Source organism: Sinohyriopsis cumingii, chromosome 5 (assembly GCF_028554795.1).
Source record: "Sinohyriopsis cumingii isolate HCF-2022 chromosome 5, ASM2855479v2, whole genome shotgun sequence".
Classification (NCBI taxonomy): Eukaryota; Metazoa; Mollusca; class Bivalvia; order Unionida; family Unionidae; genus Sinohyriopsis; species Sinohyriopsis cumingii.
Window position 1 is genome coordinate 150,969,601 of NC_142965.1, and position 25,958 is coordinate 150,995,558.

At 38.5% G+C, this 25,958-nt stretch overlaps 2 protein-coding genes across 5 annotated transcripts in view; one reads left to right on the forward strand and one right to left on the reverse strand.

The window, feature by feature from the left end:
* LOC149800461 (uncharacterized) overlaps window positions 1-5,201 on the reverse strand; it is a 34,814-nt gene extending 29,613 nt beyond the window's left edge. For both annotated transcript variants that reach the window (XM_089960081.1, XM_089960082.1), the window contains exon 1: window positions 4,823-5,201. In XM_089960081.1, the coding sequence (XP_089816207.1) occupies window positions 4,823-5,082 (260 nt within the window). In that variant the 5' untranslated portion in view covers window positions 5,083-5,201. The remainder of the gene's footprint in view (window positions 1-4,822) is intronic.
* Window positions 5,202-5,493: 292 nt separating this feature from the next.
* On the forward strand, window positions 5,494-24,446 carry LOC149800462 (uncharacterized). Of its 3 annotated transcripts, none has more exons than XM_089957261.1 (3): window positions 5,494-5,887; window positions 10,453-10,569; window positions 24,234-24,446. In XM_089957261.1, exons 1-3 carry the CDS (start codon window positions 5,793-5,795, stop codon window positions 24,283-24,285), a joined length of 264 nt encoding a protein of 87 aa, XP_089813387.1. In that variant the 5' UTR covers window positions 5,494-5,792; the 3' UTR covers window positions 24,286-24,446. The 3 variants fall into 3 exon arrangements, with proteins under 3 accessions (XP_089813387.1, XP_089813385.1, XP_089813386.1); XM_089957259.1 differs by having other exon boundaries at window positions 5,546-5,883; XM_089957260.1 differs by having other exon boundaries at window positions 5,551-5,883; window positions 10,453-10,574.
* Window positions 24,447-25,958: the final 1,512 nt, after the last annotated feature.

Consider the following 25,958-nt stretch of genomic DNA (forward strand, 5'->3'; position numbering starts at 1 on the left):
AGTTTGTTTGGTTGTTTCGGTAATTGATCTCGCATAAAAACACCTCTAAAGGCAGATATTTTTAATTTTTTAGCAGCATCAAGTAAATCAAAATTTGATGCTGGAACGTCTAACGAAATGACCCTGGAAGCCTTAGGCCTCTCCCCCAACGAGATCCCGGTAATCTTAGACCGCGTCCCTTTTTTTTGTTATATCGTCCACCAGTAACTTTTTCGAAAACTTTTTTACCCGCCGCTCCAGCAACACCTCCAGCAACACCTAACGCGGCCGCTTTTGCTAAGGCTGGAGCAGCTGCAGCTATTAATGCCGGAATGGCCGCAAGAAATGGAAATATACCACCCGTTTTAACCATGTCTTTGATGGCGCTCGGGGAGAGATGGAATTGAACTCCAGTTTTTGATTCTAGGGCTTTATTGAAATGTTTAATCTGATTATTTGTCAACGATAATTTGTTTGGACCACCACCAATCTGATCTCGTTTTAGTGATATTTTAGTTCCGCATTTGTTGGCGGTTTTTGATTGAAGCTTTTTTACCTGACCCGGGGTCAGAGTAACATTAACATGACCATACGACATTTTTATATAAAATATATTTTTCTAAATAACACGATTAAAGATTTTCCACCGGTGCATCAACGACCCTCATTCGACCACTACCACCTTCAAGTAACATGGCCTTGTCGCTAAGTATGACCGCGATCGCTCTGTAATCAACACCACCGGTATTTAATGTTGCTTTGAGATGTATATCAACGACAGATTGTTTTGATAGATCAAGATGTTCTAATGAAAAATAATAAATCGGGTACAAGTTTTTAAAATCTAGTTGTGATATTTGCAACCCGGTATCAACATTTTGATCACGTCCCATAAATGACATCAAACGATGATATGCACGTCCTATGTGATTTAATGCATAATTTAGTTGTACATTCTCCGTTGGTTCTTGTTGTCCGTTTATCCGTAAAGAAATATCTGTGAGACCTAGTTGGTCAAATATCATATGAGAGTGAATTTGTGAGTTTAAACGATTACGGTTCTGAAACGCAATAAAAATATGTCGTGGTGCAGAAACACCCTGTTGTGATGCTATATGCCATGTAAACTGACCGTTAACGTTAGTTTGCATACTATCTGTGCTTGTTGTTAACCATGACAACAAGGATTTACCACCTGCATCCATGAAAGAAATTAATCGCTGTTCTTCTGCGATCGTTGGAGTCATTACCGGCATCCACAATGAAAGTTTTGATAATATTACTTTACCAGCATCACCAACGGGTCTCCACAGAGCATCATTATCATCGTTCTTTCTTACAAGAACAACCGTGTGTCTAGCTCCAAAAATAACCTTTTTAACATTCCTGCAAAATCCAAAAATATGCGATAGTGGAATTGTACATGAAAAACCTCTATTGCCTCCTAGCAACATATTTCTACGTGCTGCAAATCCCAAGTTGAAATTTTCATTAGAACCACGAACTACTGGCCACACATCAGCATCACCCGTATCAGCAAAATTTCTTGGTCGTCTTATATTATACGGATCATTTTCAGGGTTATCGGAGTTATCTTTCACAAACATCATTGTGGGACCTGCTGATCTTGTATAATCATCAAAATATCTCGCCAGACCAATTATTGTTGTAGCAACGTCGACATCATTCTGAATTGATTCAATATTTTTTCCATCAATCATGTATGTGGCGCCACTAAATAATGCTATGATCCCGTTGTTGACAAAACCAATTTTTACTGGATCTAAGTAATTAGTATCATCCGTTTTTATAATTGTACCTTCTACCTCAAGAAAGGCATCAGCGGGTAAAAAGTATCTACTTGTGTCATGAACTTGTAGTTCAATTCTTCCACGTTGATCTGGTTGTTTTGCGTCATAGGAATAAAATTGATAATCACGTACAGATTCATCCTTAAGGACGGGTGCTTCCATGTCAAATGCTGTGTCGGATACGCGCTTGAACATTTTATTATAATTATTTTTCGTCTAACACGTTGATCACCGCCGCCGGAAAGTTCCACCTCGGGAAGTTCCACTTCCTGATATCAAACTTGAGATATTATTTCCAGATTCACCGAGTCCTTGATCTGCTAACGCCGCTAGTTTTTGATTTGCAGCCTGATTTATTATTTTACCTACGTCTGCAGGCATCACCTCAGTACTTGCCAGTTTCACCGGTGGTTGTTGTTTTCGTCGCAATAATCGTGATAATCTTTCTTTGATCGCCGAGAACGCCTTACCAGCAACATTGACAATTGCACCAGGAGCTTTATCACGAACAATATCAATAGCCTTCATCGATAATTGTTTTGCAACAGGTGCTACTTTGGGAGCTATCCTCGTGAATAATCCCCGAATGACATCACCAAGTCCATTTCCGTAAATAACACTATAGATTGGTAATCGTGAGTTTATCGCTCTGACCTGTGTGGGTTTACGATGATTATCATGCACAATCATCTTATTTTATTTACCATTTATCTAACAACTAGTCATCAACGAGCTCATCAATAAGTTCTCGGTAAACGCCGATATCCATGATACCACCTTGAAATAGTCGCCGACAAATATCAGCTGCTTCATTGGTTATTTCTGGTGAATTATTTCCAGCACGTTTTCCTCCTATGAGAACTTCTAACCGTGACACGTCATTGATGATATTATCAGGACATAAACCAGATCCTGTTTTAGGTTCATCTTGAGGTGGTGGTTGCATTACCGGAGCAAGTACTTCAGTGGTGTCCGGGGGTGAGTCACCTTCTCGAAATCCATGTGGTGAACCTGTCGGTGTAAATGTCATTTTCGGTGCAGAAATTTTCTTCGAGAAGGGTGATTTAAGTGACTCTTTAGCCTTTTTAATTTTCGACAACAACCTTTGCTGTGGCGAAGAAGATTGTTGTTGTTCTATTTGTTGCAGAGGTGGAGGAAGCTGATACTGGAAGGACTCTTCTTGTTCTAGTTGTTCCCGTCTCCCTCTAAGTCTTTCTACTTCTTCTTTAAGTCTTTTAAATTCTTGACCTCTAGCTTGTTTTCTGTTGTAATATACGCGATATATCCATTTAATGAAATTATCATCACTTGTTTTTTCATGACCGGGTTTTAAAAAATTAGATTTATTAGATATATTTTTTGATATCAACTCAGGTAATCTCTCTCTTTCAGTGTTTCTAATTTCCTCAACAACTCCTTCGTTAAATCTTGCAATTAATCTTAAGCTCTCTTCTGCTGTTTTGGGTTCAGATGCAAGTTTTTTTCTCACATCGGCGACTTCAGCACGAAGTGCTCCAATACCTTCACGTATTTCCTCATCAACACGTGGAGGCTGAGCTGCAGCTATGTCAGTTGGAAGGTCTCGTAAAATCTTCTTTGTTTGTTTGGTTCTTCTTGCTGTTTTTTCAGCCTGCACTGCAGTTTGTTCTAATACCGGAAAAATACCCTTTTTCCTCTTCTCATCTTCCTCCGCAATATCTCCCCATATAGTTTTTTCAACAGCCGATGCAGCTTTCTTAGTAGCCGCAGTAACGGGCTTAAACAGTTTTTTAGTGTCCTCTTCATACTCAACTTTTGATTCTTGCTGCGCTTGTAGATTTTTTCTAAATGAGTCTCTGACAGGAAGAAATTTTTTAATTGTTTCTAATCGTTCTCGAGCTGTTCTTGCAGTATGAGATTCTGGATGTACCATTTTATTATAACATAATAATTTAATTAATATCAGCAGAAGAGGAATACAGAAGTTTGATGATATATTATAAACACAGAAAGAACATAAATCCAAAAATAGAAAAACCACCATCAGAACTTGAATATTACTTGAAACATGGAACAAATAAAGATGAAACAGATGAAGATGAAACAGATGAAGATTCCCATGATTCAGATGATGATTCCCAATATTGATAGCAGCAGAGAGGGGCGTCTACGGTTCTGTTTGGGACAAACAATAATCGTAGACGTGGTAATTGACCTCTATGAGTGGTCACTATTTTTTTTGGTAAAACACAAGGGTGACCATTCCCCTAAGTGGTCTGTTCACCCTCTCTGCTGCTTCTTGAAATTGATGTCAGGCATGCACACCTTCCATAGTTACTCTGCAGTATGTTGATAGTGAAATTCCAATAGTCGGCTAGGAAGAAGAGCTAGCCTCCCATAGCAGTAAACACATGGGTTTCGAGCAAGTATAATATCTCAAAAACGGCTTGGACGATAACTGTTTTCAGTTGCACCAGCCTGTTTAGTACACACTGTTTTCTAGAATTGTCATCTAGGGAAAGGTCTTGTGTTTGAACTGTGAGCATCGCATGGTGTCACAAATGACCTTCGAACATGAAAATTGCAGGTAGAAATTCGGGGTTGGGGTGCACAAACTTCTTCTGCTATGAACTGCCATTGACTTCTCTGGTCAAGTGGATAATATTCTTATGCTTTGTTTAAATATAGGTATCCAAAAATATGGACCCTTTGACCTCACATGATGTAATTAAATTTGTATGATTTTTTTAAAACTAGGTCGCTGATTGCGGCATTAAATTTGTACATCAAAACTAGTCCCTGCCCCCTTAGTTTACTGGCTGTCTGCTGCATTAATACATCCAATATCATATGAGTGCAGATTTGAAGGGCACTCTAGCCCAGCCTGTCTTAGCTCCCTCAATCACAAGTACGGCTAAGTTAAAGGTTCAAGTCCCTAACAATGGTACGCATAAAGGTAGGTGCAAATGTACCATACTGATACAAACACCATTCAGGAATGCAAAAATTCATAGGAAGAAAAAGAAATAACTGAAAATGTACCGTTTACTCACCTCCGACAGCACCCGACTCGTCCAGTGTAACCAGAATATTGATAACGCTCGTAATTACAGCAGTAATGGTGCGGACCACAGCAGACACCGAAACCACACGACGTGTACAACGGATTGGGACAAGGGGTCCACTGATTTCCCGCGTAACTGGTTATAATACAGGCTGGTACACTGAGCGACCCTAGCCCACCTTGCACATTTCCAAAGACAGTGAAAATGTAAACCAAAACAAAAGTGACAACTGAGAACATAATTCTCATAAATTCAGTATAGAAACGAGCTTAATGTTCTGTAAAAGAATGGTTTGAATACAATCATTTATGTTCATCCATTGATTGTATATTCTTTTGAATTCCTTGTTTACCACCAGATTATTAGAGTCGATCGAATCTGTCTATTGTATGTACAGGAGTGGCCAAGTTATTATCTGCACTTGTAATTTAGAGGAACAATAGTTGTGTTTGATTACACAAAACAACATTTAGTGGAAATAATTAAATGATAGATGCAGAGATACAGTCTGATAGATCCCATCGATAGTTTTATCTAAGCCACAAGCAAACCATATTCAAATTGCATAATTTCATATTCATGGGCAGAAACCTGAACAAATGTGAGCTGATACCTGACGAAACAAGACTAGTCAATAAAATGACTATTATGAAATGAAACTTAATAAAGATGACATTGTTCTGGGTTATTCGTTCCACATTATTAGAAGCAAATTTACCTCTTCAGGGTTATGGCCAAGTCAAACGTGCGTTTAATTCAGATATGACTATAGTCGAGTCAATCAAGATTCTTTCTAAATTCGTTTAAAGTACTGAAATACTGATACAAATGGTGCCGTGGATACTAATACCGGTTACAGTAAGTTTCGTATTTATACTCAGCATACAGGGGCAAGAGGACTGTCACAGAACTGCAAGTGACCCTTCTAGCTTTTACACAGAGAGTCATCTTTGTTCCTATGTGGTTTCCCAAGGAGGCGGTAGCGACTGGACTGGTTTCAATTGCGGCCCTGACCACGAGTGTTGTGACAATGGATGCTGTCAGACAAAGTATGTATGTATGTATGTATGTATGTATGTATGTATGTATGTCTGTCTGTCTGTCTGTCTGTATGTATGTATGCATGTATGTATGTATGTAAGTATGTATGTATGTATGTGTGTATGTCTGTGTGTATGTATGTATGTATGTATGTATGAATGTATGTATGTATTAATTTTCTGTGAGAAAGTTAATATCATTATCAGATAGACTATGATTCATAGAAGTTTAATTTCTGTTTAGAAGAAGAAGAATGTAGTAGTATTAATAATAATAATAATATAATTATTATTATTATTATTATTATTATTATTATTATTATTATTTATATGAATTAGTGGGACAGTTAGTTATGATTGTAATCATTTCGAAGTCAAGCTTCCTAAGATACTTTTTTTTCAAGAGCAGTATGAACTTAACGAGTAGGCACTGTACGATTCCCTGTCTGTAATATGAACTTATCGAGAAATCACAGAACGATTTCCTGACTGTAATATGAACTTATCGAGAAAACACAGTACGATTTCCTGACTGTAATATGAACTTATCGAGAAATCACAGTACGATTTCCTGACTGTAATATGAACTTATCGAGAAATCACAGTACGATGTCCTGACTGTAATATGAACGAACATATCGAGAAATCACAAAACGATTTCCTGACTGTAATATGAACTTATCGAGTAGTCACTGTAAGACTCCATGTCTGTAATATGAATTTATAGTTGGCAGAACATTGTATCTTTAAGCAATGTTAACAGAACAAGAAGGCGTACCAAGACAATGTAAAAAGAACATGTATCAAGACAATGTAAATAGAACATGTACCAAGACATTGTAAATATAAGATGTACCAAGACACTGTAAATAGAACATGTATCAAGACATTGTAAATAGAACATGTATCAAGACGCTGTAAAGAGAACATTATCAAAACACTGTAAATAGAACAGGTACCAAGACACTGTAAAAAGAACATGTACCAAGACACTGTAAATAGAACATGTATCAAGACATTGTAAATAGAACATGTGCCAACCAAGACATTGTAAATAGAGCATGTAACAAGACACTGTAAATAGAACATGCACCAAGACACTGTAAATAGAACATCTACCAAGACACTGTAAATAGAACATGTACCAAGACACTGTAAATAGAACATGTACCAAGATATTGTAAATAGAACATGTACCAAGACATTGTAAATATAAGGTGTACCAAGACACTGTGTGATTTGGATTTGTAACGTAGCTTTTACAATGTTTAAGTCATATCGCTACGATGTCTGCACTGTGACAGTTTGTAGTGATGCACTGGGACATCATGCCGCATACATGCAGTATGATGTCCCACCCAGTCATATTATCCTGACTCCAGGACGACCAGTCCTAACACTAACCTCTTAATGTTGAGCGCCAAGCGAGGCAGCTGTTAGTACCATTTTTGTAAGTCTTTAGTATGACTTGGTCGGGGATCAAATTCACGTCCTCCAGCATCTGAGGCTCAATCTCTAACCAGAACATGTACCCATATATTGTACATATAAGGTGTACCAAGACACTGTAAATAGAACATTTACCAAATCATTGTAAATATAAGTTTTACCAAAACATTGTAAATATAACATGTACCAAGACACTGTAAATATAAGGTGTGCCAGGCCATTGTCAGTGTACTGTGTACGAAGACATTGTAAATAGAACATGTACCAAGACATTGTAAATAGAACATGTACCATGACACCGTAAACAGAACATGTACCCAGATATTGTAAATATAAGATGTACCAAGAGAACATGTACCAACTTACTGTACATATAAGATGTACCAACACATTGTAAATAGAACATGTACCATGACACATTGTAAATAGAACATGTACCATGACACTGTAAATAGAACATGTACCATGACACTGTAAATAGAACATGTACCAAGACATTGCAAATATTAGGTGTACCAAGCCATTGTCAGTATACGGTGTACCAAGACATTGTAAATATAACATGTACAATGACACTGTAAATAGAACATGTACCAAGACATTGCAAATATTAGGTGTACCAAGCCATTGTCAGTATACGGTGTACCAAGACATTGTAAATAGAACATGTACAATGACACTGTAAATAGAACATGTACCAAGATATTGTAAAAAATATAAGGTGTAACAAGACACTGTAAATATGCATGTACCAAGGCATTGTAAATATAAGGTGTACCAAGACTACAAATATAGGGTGTACCAAGACACTGTAAGAAGAACTTGTACCGCGCCACTGTAAATAGAACATGTGCCAAGACATTGTGTCCATTTATAGTGACATCCCTTGGTTGACTTATTATGCTGACCTTTAATAACCGCTGCTGTAACACGTTGTCGAGGTGAAATGCAATAATTTCCGAAGACTGGTTTTTAAAACCTGCCATATGCCTTCTTCGGCAAAATGGTCAGTGATGGAGTGCAGGACGGTCTGTTCAATTACATTGTTTTAACTTCTAACAGTCGATTTTAAGCTGTGGCTTATCATATTTGATCGGAAATCACAGGAGTGGGTGGGTGGGCGCTTGTTGTTATTATTATCAGGGTGTAAGGCGTTGCTATAGATAAAACTTCATATCAAATGATCTGGTAATATGGAACCAAAAGTAGTCCGCAGAATTTATCGATGTGTAAAATATTCCAGATCATTATCACGTGACCGTTTACATCCAATCAAAGCATAGAAAACGCAGTCTATATATAAAAATTGGAATTATGTATGTATGTATGTGTGTGTGTGTGTGTGTGTGTGTGTGTGATTATGATTTTTAACGTAGCTTTAACGAACTGCTCCGGTGGCCTAGTGGTTAAAGCGTCTGCCTCGGATGCGGGAGGTCGTGGGTTCGTTCCCCTGGCGAGTCATACCAAAGACTTACAAAAATGGTACTAACAGCTGTCTCGCTTGGCGCTCGGCATTAAAATTGTTAAAGCTACTTTCAAAATCCAAATGACACACACACACACACACACACACACACACACACACACACGTAGCTTTAACAATTGTTCAGTCATATCGCTACGATATCTGCAGTGTGGCAGTTTATAGTGATGTCTAGAGCTGGGCACATGCCGCAGACATGTAGTATGATGTCCCACCCATTCACATTATCCTGACACCAGGCCGACCAGTCCTAACACCAACCTCTTAATGCTGAGCGCAAAGCGAGGCAGCTGTTAGTACCATTTTTGTAAGTCTTTGGTATGACTCGGCCGGCGATCGAACCCAGAACATCCTGATTCCGAGACGGACGCCCTAGACACTGTAAATATAGAAGATGTGTCAAGACACTGTAAATAGAAGGTGGACTTAGTGTCACTGAATTGTATAAATCTTTTTATTTATTAAATGCATGTTTTGGGGTTTCTTTTTTTTTTTGTCTGTGTACAACGATACCCGAAGGTGATTTATGTATATTCTATAAAGATTTCTAAACAGTGAGTTGGGTTCATCGTATGCCGCACGTGCGAAGTGCTTTAGATGGGAAGAAGCGAATACTTCCAGCGGACAGACATATATTGCGGCATCGTCTGTGTATAGATGCCTCACCGAACGACAACATATTGACATGACGGAACGTCTTGTCAGTGAGTGGTCTACTTTAACGACTCGCACATCTTCAGCTGTACAGCTGAGCAGAGTGATCAGGGTGGTCAGAATGGTCGGAGTGACCAGAGTGATCAGAGTTATCTTGAGTAATCAGATTCGTCGTGGTACAAACTGTAGAGCTAACCATAGGAATTGACCGTATTAGCTGTGAAGCTGAACCATAGCAGCCGTAGCGCTGATTAAAGTGTCGCTGGTCGAGTAGCAGTGATGACCGAGATTGGTGGACACTAATTGCTTGATTGACCAACCTATAATACTGTCTGCTTGAATGACCAGTGTGACTGGTAGCCATGTGTGCTGGTGACGGTGTTTGTAACTCCATTCATGTAGCCTTTTAGCCGTGGGCTAATCTATAGGGTTTGTAATACCCAGTGTGTCTTGGGGACTATAAAGATATTTTGTAATCTGTTCCTTTGTTTTCATCAATTTCACTATTTGAATGCATACATTTTTACTATATGAGTAAAATACCAGTTTTTACATCATTCTTTCGTTATGAAATCACTGCGAATCAATCACCCTTTGTACTTGTACAGTGTAATTTCATTTATTTGTATTTTCATTATTTAGTTCGTGCGGATTATGTTAATTGCTCCAATATTTTGATATTATATATGCGTGCATTAATCATAATTATTTTCTTATTCAAATCTTTTATCATGAAATATTGTATTTGTATCACCACCAAAAGTGTTCGGTTGTAAATTCGAAATACCACCCGGTATTCTTGTAGCACTTAGACACTGTAAATATAAGGTGTACCAAGAACCTGTAAATGGAACATTTATCTGATATTATAAAATGAAGATGACAACTATACATATAAAGGTATTTAAACAACCTTCAGTGTTTTTTATCCTATTACAAGATATTCGTATCACTTTCCATAAAGTTGAAATTTTCTAATTGACACATTTCAGTCAAGGAACGGTTCTCTCTGATATGGAGACTGTTGGTCTGGTACTATCCACAACCGCCATGTTCACAATTATCATCCTGATGATCCTAATATTTGGCGCAACCTTCTCCAGTGAAAAGTAAGGTAGGATAATTTCTAGTTCTAGCATTATCAACAACTGCCACGTCGATAGGTATCATTCCCATAATCCTAATAGCTGGTTCAACCTTCTCTAATAGTAGTTAAGTGGGATACTATAGGGACAATGGGACTTAGCATTAAAAAGACCCCTGGGACAATATAGGGACAATGGAAATTTAACATGGAGAAAAATCGTGGGTCACTTTAGGGACAATGGGAATTTAACATAGAGTTTGGGACTGTCTAGGGGCAATGGGAATTTAACATGGGAATATAGTTTGGGTTTGTCTAGGGACAAGGGGAATTGAACATGGGGGAATAAAGTGTGGGTCTATCTAGGGACTAGGGGAATTTAACATATGGAAATTGAACATGATGGGTCTGTATAGCGTCAAGGGGAATTGAACATGGTGGGATTGTCTAGGGACAATGATGGTAGAGGGTCAAACACAACAGAGACAGAAACATACATACACTAGTACAAGCGTGAGATTTATATATAAAGCATTACCAAGACCTGAAATCTTGCTGGGGTGTTCAAAAATTTGCATAATTGTAATGATGCTATAAATAGCTATAATCAAGGAAATGCTCAACGACAAAATGGATGTGACTAAAAGTAACGCTAAAATGACGAAATTGTCCCAGAATTTAAAGGAAAATAAACATATCCCCGAAATTTAAGTTACGCGAACAAACACACACACACACACACACACACACACACACACACAACATACGCGCGCAGACTCACACACACACACATACACACACACACACACAGAGGGAAGAGGAAAAAACAAACCCCAAATATACTATCCACACTCGGGAGGATGAAAAAAAAACAACCAAATATACGATCTACACAACGTACGCGAACACACATACACACACACACACACACAGAGGGAAGACGAAAAAACAAACCCCAAATATACTATCCACAATCGGGAGGAAGAAAAAAAACAACCAAATATACGATCTACACAACGTACGCGAACACACATACACACACACACACACACACACACACACACAGAGGGAAGAGGAAAAAACAAACCCCAAATATACTATCAACACAGAAGGGAGATAACACAAACCCCAAATAAACTATCCACACAAACGTACGCGAACGCATACAAACCCAAAATATACTATCAACACAGAAGGATATAATACAAACCCCAAATAAACTATCCACACAAACGTACGCGAACGCATACAAACCCAAAATATACTATCCACACAACGTCGCTAACGCATACAAACTCCAAATATGCTATCCACACTCGGGAGGAAGAAGAAAAAACAACCAAGTATACGATCTACACAACGTACGCGAACACATACACACACACACACACACGGAGGGAAGAGGAAAAAACAAACCCCAAATATACTATCAACACAGAAGGGAGATAATACAAACCCAAAATAAACTATCCACACAAACGTACGCGAACGTATACAAACCCCAAATACACTATCAACACAGAAGGGAGATAATACAAACCCCAAATAAACTATCCACACAAACGTACGCGAACGCATACAAACCCCAAATACACTATCAACACAGAAAGGAGACAATACAAACCCCAAATAAACTATCCACACAAACGTACGCGAACGCATACAAACCCCAAATATACTATCCACACAACGTCGCTAACGCATATAAACCGCAAATATACTATCCACACTCGGGAGGAAGAAGAAGAAAAACAACCAAATATGCGATCTACACAACGTACGCGAACACACACACACACACACACACACACGCACACGCACACCACAGAGGGAAGAAGAAGAAAACCATTATACACTATCCACACGCAGTGATGAAATAACCCTTTATATATATACTATCAACAGAGAGTGAAGAAAATAACCCATTATATTCCATCAACACAGAGTGAAGAAGAAAAAGTTTTTTGAAAGCACCTAAGCCCTAACCTGCAATGACCAACTCTGCCAAACACCTACACCCCACCCACCCCCACTCCCAACACTACAAAACCCATTTAACCCGTTATTTTATGGCATTAGTGTGTGATTTAGGAAACATCAAGACACAAAATGATGGACGAATAGACTGACTATTGTTTACGGACTTGCATGCCTAAAGAGCGTGCGTGAAGGAAAACATCCTTCCATTTCAATTCTAACTAAAACATGATCCAGAGGGATAGAGAGAGGTGAAAGAGCACAATTTCATAAAGTGTGAGTAAAAACAAAACACGCCATCCTTATTATACAATGTCAAGACCAAGAGACACTTACGTTTTCTTTCTGGTCTATTCTCTTTTAGAAGGTAGTATGAAATTTCACATCAGGGCCAACGCATCGGCTCACATTGTCAATTTTTCCATTTCCATGTTTTTACTGGCACAAGTTCTTCATCATCTTCAATTTCTTCTTCTTCTGAATCCCTCTTCTCTTTTTCGTCTTGTTTTTGTTTCTTCTCTTTTCTCGTAGGGCACTCTGAATTCCAGTGTCCTTTCTCCTGACAACGATATTAGGTATCTTGACTTTTGTCTCTCTTTCTTAGACGAAGCAGGTATTCTGGAGACAAATACCCATTTACCTTTGCAGATAGAGCAAACTTCATTAGCACTTACACACTTTCGTATGACTCTCATCAAATCAACGACCAAAAGAGTAAGTTTTGTTGCCACTTTCGCATGTGAATTATGCTTTCGTATGACTTTTAGCAAATATTTGACCAGCAGGTCGATCTGTGCTGACTGTTCCATCTTCTTGATCGTTTGAGAGCGGAATGAATACTCTGACGCTAAGACACTCTCCTTATATACATGGACCTGCTGCGTATGAAACCTAGTCAAATGTAATTTTGCAATAAGATGAAACGATTTCATTGAGGAAGTAAAAAGCAATGATGTACCGTATCGCCTCACACAAAACCTGAAGTTTTAGTTCAAATCCGTGTCAGCGATTTCGAAGACGACATAACTGAGCTTTAATCAATGCTCTCCAATTATGCCACAAAACCACGAGTCCTGATTCACGCCAAAAGAAATTTCGTTCGGTCCATAAAAAATAGTATCACATCTGAGAAACGCAAAAACGAACTTCCAGAAAACTGAGAACGACGGCTTACACCTACAACGTAAATGTGTGAGTTCAAGTAGTGCGTAAAACTTAGTCAAATTAGATTTTTATAGTCAAGACGAAACGATCTCTTTTCGAACAAGAAAGCAGACACCAAGCGACAATGGCGATCCGTGTCACACAACACTTTTCAAAATGTATATTATCAGAGGTTTGTTCTAGCGATCTGCACGGTTAAATTAAATGTTGATGTATTTTGCAATAAGACGGACACAATTTCCATGGGATCGCCCATGGTACGAATGTTCGTGCATTAGTTTAATTTTTAAAAATATTTTTTTATATAAATCGCCTATAGGATAGACCCAGTAAAGCATGACCATTCTCGTCACTGTCTGAATAGCTACTCAAGTCAATTCGAAGCGAACGCGGTAAGAAAATAAGTATAGCCAATGACAAACTCAAATGTAATTATCGGAGGCACTACGTTCTTTTCTCACTCCGATACTACAGGCAATCTCAGCTGAAAGAACAACTACAACAACAATAACAGCGACAGACACCATAGCAGCGGATTTGAAACTATCTACCTCAACTGAAGAATTAGTATCAGAACCAGAAGAGAAAATTGAGGCGATTGAGGAGGAGGGGGACGCCGACCCTCGTTGAGAAGTACACCGAAATGGGGCTAGATCAAGCATTGTATGACGTCAACATAGCAGGGCAGTTTATTACAGCCATACAATACGTTGCCTACAAATCTCTAGACACCTTTAAACCAAGACCTTCTCAATGGGGATTAGGGGTCAGAGTTCTTCCCCAATTCTACAGACAAGCCTACACTGGATACCCCCTCAGTCAACTGGTAGAAACCGCTGCTTACATTACCGCCCATCATGGCTACGCATTTCCTGATATCAAGAATCATGAGACTAGGAGTGCGGGAAAGAACGTGAAAACAAAAGAGAGACGTGTTACCTTCTAACAGAAAAAAAAGACTTTTTTTTAGGGCTCCAAAAGATTGCTTTTTATTAAATAGGGAACCATATTTGGCTTGGTATCCCTCCTTGACTAAACTATTCTCGAAACAAACTTGACCCATTGGAACACCACAACAAACTTAACTTTTTAAACCTAACAGTGACCAAACTGGTATATGTCGCTTAGACATAATAATTTAAAATAAGATCAGTATGGCTATTTTTATGTACACTAAGTACTAATATTAGACAGATATGTTAGGAAGTAGGAAATTTAACAGACTCGTTAGATTTGAACTAATTGCACAGGTGGTTAACACATTATTGGTACCTTTTATTGTCCATTAGCAAAAACGGGACTTGATTTGAAATAAGTATGGGCTAGCGTTTTGGTGAGTACTTAACATCCATGGCTGTCTTGCTGAGCACCTTTTTCCTCCTTTACCACGCTCGGACAGAAAAATGAGTGTGTGGTGAGACAATTCCCACTCATGTTTAAAGTCTTTCAGTCAGGTTGTTAAGGACTAGTTAGTCCTACACCTGAGTGGCTAAATTTAAAAATAGTCTGTGAGTACATAAAAGCCTGGGGGATGAGGCTCTCTTTCCTTCCCCAGGAGTAATTAAAAATCACGCGGTGCGTTATTAAACCAGTGATACATGCTCCATTAGAGCGAAAATCACTTTAATTCAAGTAAGCAGGCAAGCAAGTTCGGGTACCGTCTCTAGCACTCTTGATGACACCAACTGTCTGGGTTATTTTCTTTCTTGCAAACCCCTATGTTCCACTTCTGTTTGTGATAATAACTTGTGATACTTCACATTTTCTAAAGTAGAAATCTTTACAAGCCGTACAAAATACAAAACTTATATGACTTTGGCTTTTGACACTTGCACAGACTCTTCACTTTATAAGTGTCACGAGAAAATTGTATATCCAATTTTTACCATTTTCAAAAACACGCACACACTTGCAGCTTGACCAGAAATATGTATATCTTGTTTTGTGGATAAGTCACAGACAAGTCCAAGCATATATAGGTGGTTATGAACGTTAGGAATATCCCCTCCTTTTTTCAGAAATATCAAAGCTTGTATGTGCATTTTCCCTTTTCCACTCTATATTAGTGCTTAGATTTGTTCCAAAAAAAAAAAAAAGAAAAAAGAAACGAAATAATTTTGAAGAAAAAGAAACAACTGAATTTTGAATTCAGGTTTCTCTCTGTTTATAATTTTTTTCAAGTTGACGGTGCATGACAGAGCACATTCGCCTACCTTTCCAAAGTGAGAGGCATTTCTTCACATGTCATTGCCTTTGTTAAATTCGGTTTCATTGGTTAGTTATCGTTAATCTTTAATTTTTTTCATGCATTTCTTTTTGATAGAAGATTTAAGGCTTTCTATTGTTGTAACGGTATTTATGTTGTTTGGTCTGTTGATGAAATTATCTATAGCAAAGTGCTTAAGATTTTTCAGGTTTTTTTTATTATTTCAAGCCCTACAAAAGGAGACCAAGTTTGTCTTCAAAGACGATTGAAACTCTAAATTACACGGGCGTGAAGGAAAACATCGTTGTGTTTAATCTAATCATGCTTGCCGTATCTCTTTGTGTTTTAGAGGTCATATTTCTTCTTAAGTAAATACACGCATCAATAGACAGGCAGATTGGGTCATCATCCTTGAGTTTCACTGTACTTTCGGTTCTTTACTTCATACAAACCCCAAATTTATTAGTTTGAAAAAGAAAAGATAACATGCCCCTCAATACTGTAACACGTCTGTTCTGACTCTACCGATGTGAGTGTTTATGTCGAAATGTTTAAGTGAGATATAAAAAAATGGTCAGCTTGAAAACGCGAACCAATACTGTGACGCTCAGTATTTTGATGTGGTAAGAGGAAATGGTACAACACACACAAAGAGGGCTTGTAAGTTCACATTTCAGTCTGTCTGCACTGTAATGGTAACAACGCAAGAACATAGGGATTATTATGCCACACAGCCCTAGAACAAAACAATGCATCACCCGTTGTAAGCCATTTCATTGGCTATACTTATTTTCTTACCGCGTTCGCTTCGAATTGACTTAAGTATGACCACGCTTTACTGGGTCTATCCTATAGGCGATTTATATAAAAACATATTTTTAAAAATTAAACTAATGCACGAACAATCGTACCCATGGAAATTGTGTCCGTCTTATTGCAAAATACATCAACATTTAATTTAACCGTGCAGATCGCTAGAACAAACCTCTGATAACATACATTTTGAAAAGTGTTGTGTGACACGGATCGCCATTGTTGCTTGGTGTCTGCTTTCTTGTTCGAAAAGAGATCGTTTCGTCTTGACTATAAAAATCTAATTTGACTAAGTTTTACGCACTACTTGAACTCACACATTTACGTTGTAGGTGTAAGCCGTCGTTCTCAGTTTTCTGGAAGTTCGTTTTTGCGTTTCTCAGATGTGATACTATTTTTTATGGACCGAACGAAATTTCTTTTGGCGTGAATCAGGACTCGTGGTTTTGTGGCATAATTGGAGAGCATTGATTAAAGCTCAGTTATGTCGTCTTCGAAATCGCTGACACGGATTTGAACTAAAACTTCAGGTTTTGTGTGAGGCGATACGGTACATCATTGCTTTTTACTTCCTCAATGAAATCGTTTCATCTTATTGCAAAATTACATTTGACTAGGTTTCATACGCAGCAGGTCCATGTATATAAGGAGAGTGTCTTAGCGTCAGAGTATTCATTCCGCTCTCAAACGATCAAGAAGATGGAACAGTCAGCACAGATCGACCTGCTGGTCAAATATCTGCTAAAAGTCATACGAAAGCATAATTCACATGCGAAAGTGGCAACAAAACTTACTCTTTTGGTCGTTGATTTGATGAGAGTCATACGAAAGTGTGTAAGTGCTAATGAAGTTTGCTATATCTGCAAAGGTAAATGGGTATTTGTCTCCAGAATACCTGCTTCGTCTAAGAAAGAGAGACAAAAGTCAAGATACCTAATATCGTTGTCAGGAGAAAGGACACTGGAATTCAGAGTGCCCTACGAGAAAAGAGAAGAAACAAAAACAAGACGAAACAGAGAAGAGGGATTCAGAAGAAGAAGAAATTGAAGATGATGAAGAACTTGTGCCAGTAAAAACATGGAAATGGAAAAATTGACAATGTGAGCCGATGCGTTGGCCCTGATGTGAAATTTCATACTACCTTCTAAAAGAGAATAGACCAGAAAGAAAACGTAAGTGTCTCTTGGTCTTGACATTGTATAATAAGGATGGCGTGTTTTGTTTTTACTCACACTTTATGAAATTGTGCTCTTTCACCTCTCTCTATCCCTCTGGATCATGTTTTAGTTAGAATTGAAATGGAAGGATGTTTTCCTTCACGCACGTTCTTTAGGCATGCAAGTCCGTAAACAATAGTCAGTCTATTCGTCCATCATTTTGTGTCTTGATGTTTCCTAAATCACACACTGATGCCATAAAATAACGGGTTAAATGGGTTTTGTAGTGTTGGGAGTGGGGGTGGGTTGGGTGTAGGTGTTTGGCAGAGTTGGTCATTGCAGGTGAGGGCTTAGGTGCTTTCAAAAAACTTTTTCTTCTTCACTCTGTGTTGATGGAATATAATGGGTTATTTTCTTCACTCTCTGTTGATAGTATATATATAAAGGGTTATTTCTTCACTGCGTGTGGATAGTGTATAATGGTTTTCTTCTTCTTCCCTCTGTGGTGTGCGTGTGTGTGTGTGTGTGTGTGTGTGTTCGCGTACGTTGTGTAGATCGCATATTTGGTTGTTTTTCTTCTTCTTCCTCCCGAGTGTGGATAGTATATTTGCGGTTTATATGCGTTAGCGACGTTGTGTGGATAGTATATTTGGGGTTTGTATGCGTTCGCGTACGTTTGTGTGGATAGTTTATTTGGGGTTTGTATTATCTCCCTTCTGTGTTGATAGTGTATTTGGGGTTTGTATGCGTTCGCGTACGTTTGTGTGGATAGTTTATTTGGGGTTTGTATTATCTCCCTTCTGTGTTGATAGTGTATTTGGGGTTTGTATGCGTTCGCGTACGTTTGTGTGGATAGTTTATTTGGGGTTTGTATTATCTCCCTTCTGTGTTGATAGTATATTTGGTGTTTGTTTTTTCCTCTTCCCTCCGTGTGTGTGTGTGTGTGTGTGTGTGTGTGTTCGCGTACGTTGTGTAGATCGTATATTTGGTTGTTTTTTCTTCTTCCTCCCGAGTGTGGATAGCATATTTGGAGTTTGTATGCGTTAGCGACGTTGTGTGGATAGTATATTTTGGGTTTGTATGCGTTCGCGTACGTTTGTGTGGATAGTTTATTTGGGGTTTGTATGATCTCCTTCTGTGTTGATAGTATATTTGGGGTTTGTATGCGTTCGCGTACGTTTGTGTGGATAGTTTATTTGGGGTTTGTATTATCTCCCTTCTGTGTTGATAGTATATTTGGGGTTTGTTTTTTCCTCTTCCCTCTGTGTGTGTGTGTGTGTGTGTGTATGTGTGTTCGCGTACGTTGTGTAGATCGTATATTTGGTTGTTTTTTTTCTTCCTCCCGAGTGTGGATAGTATATTTGGGGTTTGTTTTTTCCTCTTCCCTCTGTGTGTGTGTGTATGTGTGTGTGTGTGTGTGAGTCTGCGCGCGTATGTTGTGTGTGTGTGTGTGTGTGTGTGTGTGTGTGTGTTTGTTCGCGTACGTTGTGTAGATCGTATATTTGGTTGTTTTTTTCTTCCTCCCGAGTGTGGATAGTATATTTGGGGTTTGTTTTTTCCTCTTCCCTCTGTGTTTGTGTGTGTGTGTGTGTGAGTCTGCGCGCGTATGTTGTGTGTGTGTGTGTGTGTGTGTGTTTGTTCGCGTACGTTGTGTAGATCATATATTTGGTTGGTTTTTTTTCTTCCTCCCGAGTGTGGATAGTATATTTGGGGTTTGTTTTTTCCTCTTCCCTCTGTGTGTGTGTGTGTGTGTGTGTGTGTGTGAGTCTGCGCGCGTATGTTGTGTGTGTGTGTGTGTGTGTGTTTGTTCGCGTACGTTGTGTAGATCGTATATTTGGTTGTTTTTTTTTCTTCCTCCCGAGTGTGGATAATATATTTTGGGGTTTGTTTTTTCCTCTTCCCTCTGTGTGTGTGTGTGTGTGTGTGTGTGTGTGTGAGTCTGCGCGCGTATGTTGTGTGTGTGTGTGTGTGTGTGTGTTTGTTCGCGTACGTTGTGTAGATCATATATTTGGTTGTTTTTTTTTTCTTCCTCCCGAGTGTGAATAGTATATTTGGGGTTTGTTTTTTCCTCTTCCCTCTGTGTGTGTGTGTGTGTGTGTGTGTGTGAGTCTGCGCGCGTATGTTGTGTGTGTGTGTGTGTGTGTTTGTTCGAGTATGTTGTGTAGATCGTATATTTGGTTGTTTTTTTTTTCTTCCTCCCGAGTGTGGATAATATATTTTGGGGTTTGTTTTTTCCTCTTCCCTCTGTGTGTGTGTGTGTGTGTGTGTGTGTGTGTGTGTGTGTGTGAGTCTGCGCGCGTGTGTGTGTGTGTGTGTGTGTGTGTGTGTGTGTATTGGTCTCTGTTTGTCCCTATAAAACTGACTTTATCCCTATCAGATACACTCTACCTACCTACCTACATTAGCGCGTATTCAGGTCAGCCACTTGCAACACTGTTGCCATTTATCCCCTAGTGTTCAGTACAGTGACGTCACTGACGCTGGAAATTTTGAGACTATAAATATCGACTTGGGGATTTCCACATTTTGTAGCTATACATATATACTAGAATTCATAAACAGGAACGTCACTCAAGCTGAGGCTATAAAAAGATAGTGGGATTTTCCAAAGGAAAAACCCACAAGTTGGAGCTATAAATAGATAGTGGGATTTCATAGGAATTTCAGCTGATTATCGATACATAGGTATTTATCCACGATCGTCACAGAAGTTGATATTGTAAGTAGTTACTAATTTTATCCATTTTAGTCTAAACCATTATAACTTAAATTTCGGGGATATGTTTATTTTCCTTTAAATTCTGGGACAATTTCGTCATTTTAGCGTTACTTTTAGTCACATCCATTTTGTCGTTGAGCATTTCCTTGATTATAGCTATTTATAGCATCATTACAATTATGCAAATTTTTGAACACCCCAGCAAGATTTCAGGTCTTGGTAATGCTTTATATATAAATCTCACGCTTGTACTAGTGTATGTATGTTTCTGTCTCTGTTGTGTTTGACCCTCTACCATCATTGTCCCTAGACAATCCCACCATGTTCAATTCCCCTTGACGCTATACAGACCCACCATGTTCAATTTCCATATGTTAAATTCCCCTAGTCCCTAGATAGACCCACATTTTATTCCCCCATGTTCAATTCCCCTTGTCCCTAGACAAACCCAAACTATATTCCCATGTTAAATTCCCATTGTCCCTAGACAGTCCCAAACTCTATGTTAAATTCCCATTGTCCCTAAAGTGACCCACGATTTTTCTCCATGTTAAATTTCCATTGTCCCTATATTGTCCCAGGGGTCTTTTTAATGCTAAGTCCCATTGTCCCTATAGTATCCCACTTAGCTACTTCTAATGAAAAAAGGAATGTCATTTTACCAGATGAGCAAAAGAGAGTAGTTGGACAACTTTATATACATTATGCTCCTTAGCTCAAACAATCAATACCTGCATTTTGGAACATTATAAAATCACGTTTTTTATATTAATTATACATATGTAAATTCGGAACCATACAACTTGAAGCATTTATTCTTTATTAAGTATGCATAGATAAATTTGGACCTATATCGCTTGTAGTGGTGTTGGCTTTTTATTTTTTATACATTTGACAGAGGATGGAACGTCTTAACATACATAATGCATAAATATTATATTAACTTATATTAACGTCACAGTGAAAACAACCCACACATTATAAAAGACTGCATAAACGACACAGCAAAAACAACGTACCCATTGTAGAAGACGTACGATAACATTGAGAAAAAAAACATACCATGGGTGTATGTAAGGTTCTAAATATGAGTGCGCTTTTAAGTAAAGTTCTTTATTAGTGAACATAAAGTCAATGCATGATCTCAAAGTACTCCACTCTCCTCTACACTCCCACTCGCGTCTACACTCCCACCCACCTCTACACTCCCACTCACCTCTTCACATTTTCTCCGTCAAATTATCCAATTATTAAATGCCATTTTGTATTCACTTGCTGAAATGTTGTTCATTCACATGAAAACCTCGCTTCCATACACATGGCGGCTTTCAAATTGTTAGCCCATCGGTGAATCTTTGGTAAATGGATTCAGACAAAACTCACTTTGAACAAACGCAGGGCTGCATGGGGGATTAGATGGATATCTTGCGCCCTGATGCGTGGAGGGGTGTTTCTGTTATGTTCTGCAACCTTTAGCAACACTTTTGACATGTACAAAGGTCCAATGACACTAACAGAACTAGGCACTGGTATCCGGATGACCTGTCCTTTATCATAGAAAAATAATGCGTTTAAAGCATTCAAGAGAGTCTGACTATTTCAAGCAATCTGTGGTCCCTGATCGTTTTCCAACCCATCTTTATTTTTCCTCTTCATTCGGGTTCAGAAAAGTTGATTTATGTTTCATCACCTGTGATACTTTCTTTCAAATGTCCCAAGTCAGTTTTTATGTTTATGTTATTCTATCATGTACTAAAAACGGCGTGAATCCCACAACAGCAACAACAGCAACCTTAATTCTCATACATATTAAGGTCACTGTCCTTTAGCTGTCTTACCCAACACGCGTGTCCAGTGTGATGCACGTGCAGTGAAATTTATTGTATATAATGATATTTTGTCGATCAGTGGAGCAGGTTACGAATTGGATGGATGTGATGCCACGAGTAATAACCTCATGAATTACGACAGCCCAAGTGTGCAGTGTCTTAAACACCTCGGGCAAACTTTGACACATGTGTTCCGACTCTATGGTCATAAGTAATAGAAAGAGGCAATGACAACAAGTTTTGAAAAATTGTGACATTTCCTTTATAACATTATAGCTCAAATGTCTTAGCAGAACACAAAACACGTCTGTAGACTTATAACAGAAACACAAAAAAATGAGGGTGAAGCCAAATTAGGAATGAAACTGGTTCCTCAGTTCTCTCCTAATATATACATTCTATCAAGACTATATTTCACACTATATCCCCCGTGATGGATTTTGCTACTCATTTTGCCTCGAAATTGCCTATTCATGTAACCAAGTCCAACCAATGGAAAGTTACTGAATTACTGAATTCTTTTATAAACGTCCAAATCCCATACAAATGAGAAATTAAGCCAAAAACGCAATTAAGTCGTATTATTAAGATTATTATTAGTAACTGTCAATATACACGTCAGCATCTATTTATAGATCCTATGCAATTTTACGCTCTTAACAGACTCAGGTCATGCGGACAGAAGCTAACTAAATATATTCTGTACAATTTACAACCTCGAATAAAAGTTACAAAAATTAAATAAAATCATGAATCAAGAGTTACAAAATATATAAATATTCATAATACATGGATGCTAAATTTCAATGGGAAAGTTAACTGAAGACAATCAGAGCGAATTACCTTACATCCTAGTAGTAATTACCTTACATCCAAGTGGTAATTACCTTACATCCAAGTAGTAATTATCTTACATCCAAATGTAAGTGCTATTTTGCACACATTGATATGGCAACGTAGTTTAACATAAGCATCATAATGTGTACACTCCTCTTTTGTTCTCTTTGTCCGTAAGCAATATAGCAGTGCACGTCAGGTATTGAAGGTAAATCTACGTATAGCAGCAAGGCTAATTCGTGACCGACCGCTCCGGTGGCCTAGTGGTTAGAGCGTCCGCCTCGGATGCGGGAGGTCGTGGGTTCGATCGCCGGCCGAGTCATACCAAAGACTTACAAAAATGGTACTAACAGCTGCCTCGCCTGGCGCTCAGCATTAAGAGGTTAGTGTTAGGACTGGTCGGCCTGGTGTCAGGATAATGTGTCTGGGTGGGACATGATGCTGCATGTCTGCAGCATGATGCCCCAGTGCTAGACATCACCATTTACTGCCACACTGCAGACATCGTAGCGATATGACTAAAAAGTTGTTAAAGCTACGTTAAAAAATTACACAAACTAATTCGTAACCTGCCCTTCTGGCAGCAAATGCATTGACAGGGTCAAAGAAATAAAACTTATTTACAAAATATGCAAAACTTTTCAAATATGCTCGTAAATATTATAGAAAACTTATTAACGTCACAGTAAAAACCGCAGAAGACTAGTGCAGTATATTATGTTACTCCACAATCCCTCCAATAATTTAGAAACAGCCTACCCCATGTAATAACTTGGGAGTTTTATGCCCCTATTGAAACCATCCCCACCCCCTCATTGATTTGGTGTTTTACTGTTATGTTCTGAACTTAGGTTCACTGCACGTATTACGCATTGAATTAACACAAATAACGAATAGACTGGTTTTCATTTTATCCTATAATTTGCTCATGATTTTGTTTAGATCTGAAATGAATTTTACAATAAGTCTCTCTTTCTTTTCTTTCAGAGGACAAAGACTTATTTGGCAAAGAAAGAAAAAACAGGACGATATGCTTTAGTTACACTGTACAAAATATAGCTTCTACTTTGTATATATATATATATATATATATATATATATATATATATATATATATATATATATTCACAAAGGTGTGTCAATATCGGATACCTGTAAATTCACCATTTATCCTTTTCACTAATAAATTTTAAAATATTATGCATATGTACCATTTATTATCAACTGTTAATACATTTACTCATGCACAATCGTCATATTCTTTAAATTCTTTCCCTTTTCTGTTCTTTCTTTCGACATCGTGAAAATTTGTATTGAAAACTTTTAATGGGCTTCAAATGGTGGTAACATAATTGACAAATGGGTTAATTAATCCTGACAAGAGTAGTGAATGGGGCCACCCTACGGACAATGGGAATTAGCATTACAGGGACCCCTGGGCCACTCTACGGACAATGGAAATTTAACATGGCGAAAAATCGTGGGCCACTCTACGGACAAGGGGAATTTAACATGGCAATAAATCGTGGGCCACTCTACGGACAAGGGGAATTTAACATGGGATTTTTTCTTTAAATTTTAAAAAAAATTTTTAAAAAAAGGGTAGGCAATGGAAAGGCTATCTCTTTTCGAGATATATGGCTGGCCCTGAAAAGGGCCTTTGGTTTATGTTAATATGCCCTTAGCATAAAGGGCATTTGCGACATCTTCTTTTCCTCAAACTTCGTCTTACAGCAGGGCCATACATCAGAGTCCTCTTGAGGCAACCTTGTCTCTCTATATAGACTCTTCTTATCCACAGGCTGCTGTTGGTCCTGTGGACAACGGTCCACTTGGATCGGACATACATGAGCATGTCCGTCCTGAACATCATTGTTGACACAAGGGTTGAAGATTCAACGTCGGTCCACATGTTGAGGCTCCTACAATAGGTGAATCAATGCAGTGAACTGCGCTTATTTATAGGGACAGAAAGGATTGAAACGGATTGAGTTCATTCACCAATCCGAACACGCGTTACAGAATTCAGTCAGCCCACATCCAATCCGAAGAGAGCAGTCTGTGACGTCACGTATTCAATATAGATTCGCTAGCGCTTGTGTGCAGTCAATCTATGCGACAGTGATTCAACATGACGGAAACTCAGAAAACGATCCAGTGGGGTGCACCAGCAGGGGAGACCGCCCAAGGGAATCCGGACTTACTTTCAGAAGAGGTGAATTGGGATTTTGTGGATTTTCTCTCATCGCAAGAATTTGTTCCGGAACCTTCGTTACCTTCTTCATTACCGCAAGTGGAGAATTTTAGACAGAGACAGAAAGAAGAATTGGAGAAATTTATACAACGACAAAAGGAAGCGGAACAGGCTTTTCTCCTACAGCAACAGCAACAAGAAGAAGAGGTAAGAAAAAAACAACAGCAAGAAGAAGTAGCAGCAAAGAAACAAGAGGGTGAAAATCAAACGGTCACGGTACTGTTGGACATTTTAGCTGAGTTAAGAAGTCTGAAACAAATGTATCAGACTTCTTTATCACGACCGAAGAGAATACGACCTTCCCGAGCCAAACATGTCAACCCTGTGACTAAGCCTACCGTACCACCCTTAGTGATTTCAACCCAATCATTATCATCATTACGCAGTCCAGAAGTAGGCCTTGGCCGTGGCAAAGGCTTAAGGCAGTTAAAATTGATTGCTTAAACTCACCCCTGTAC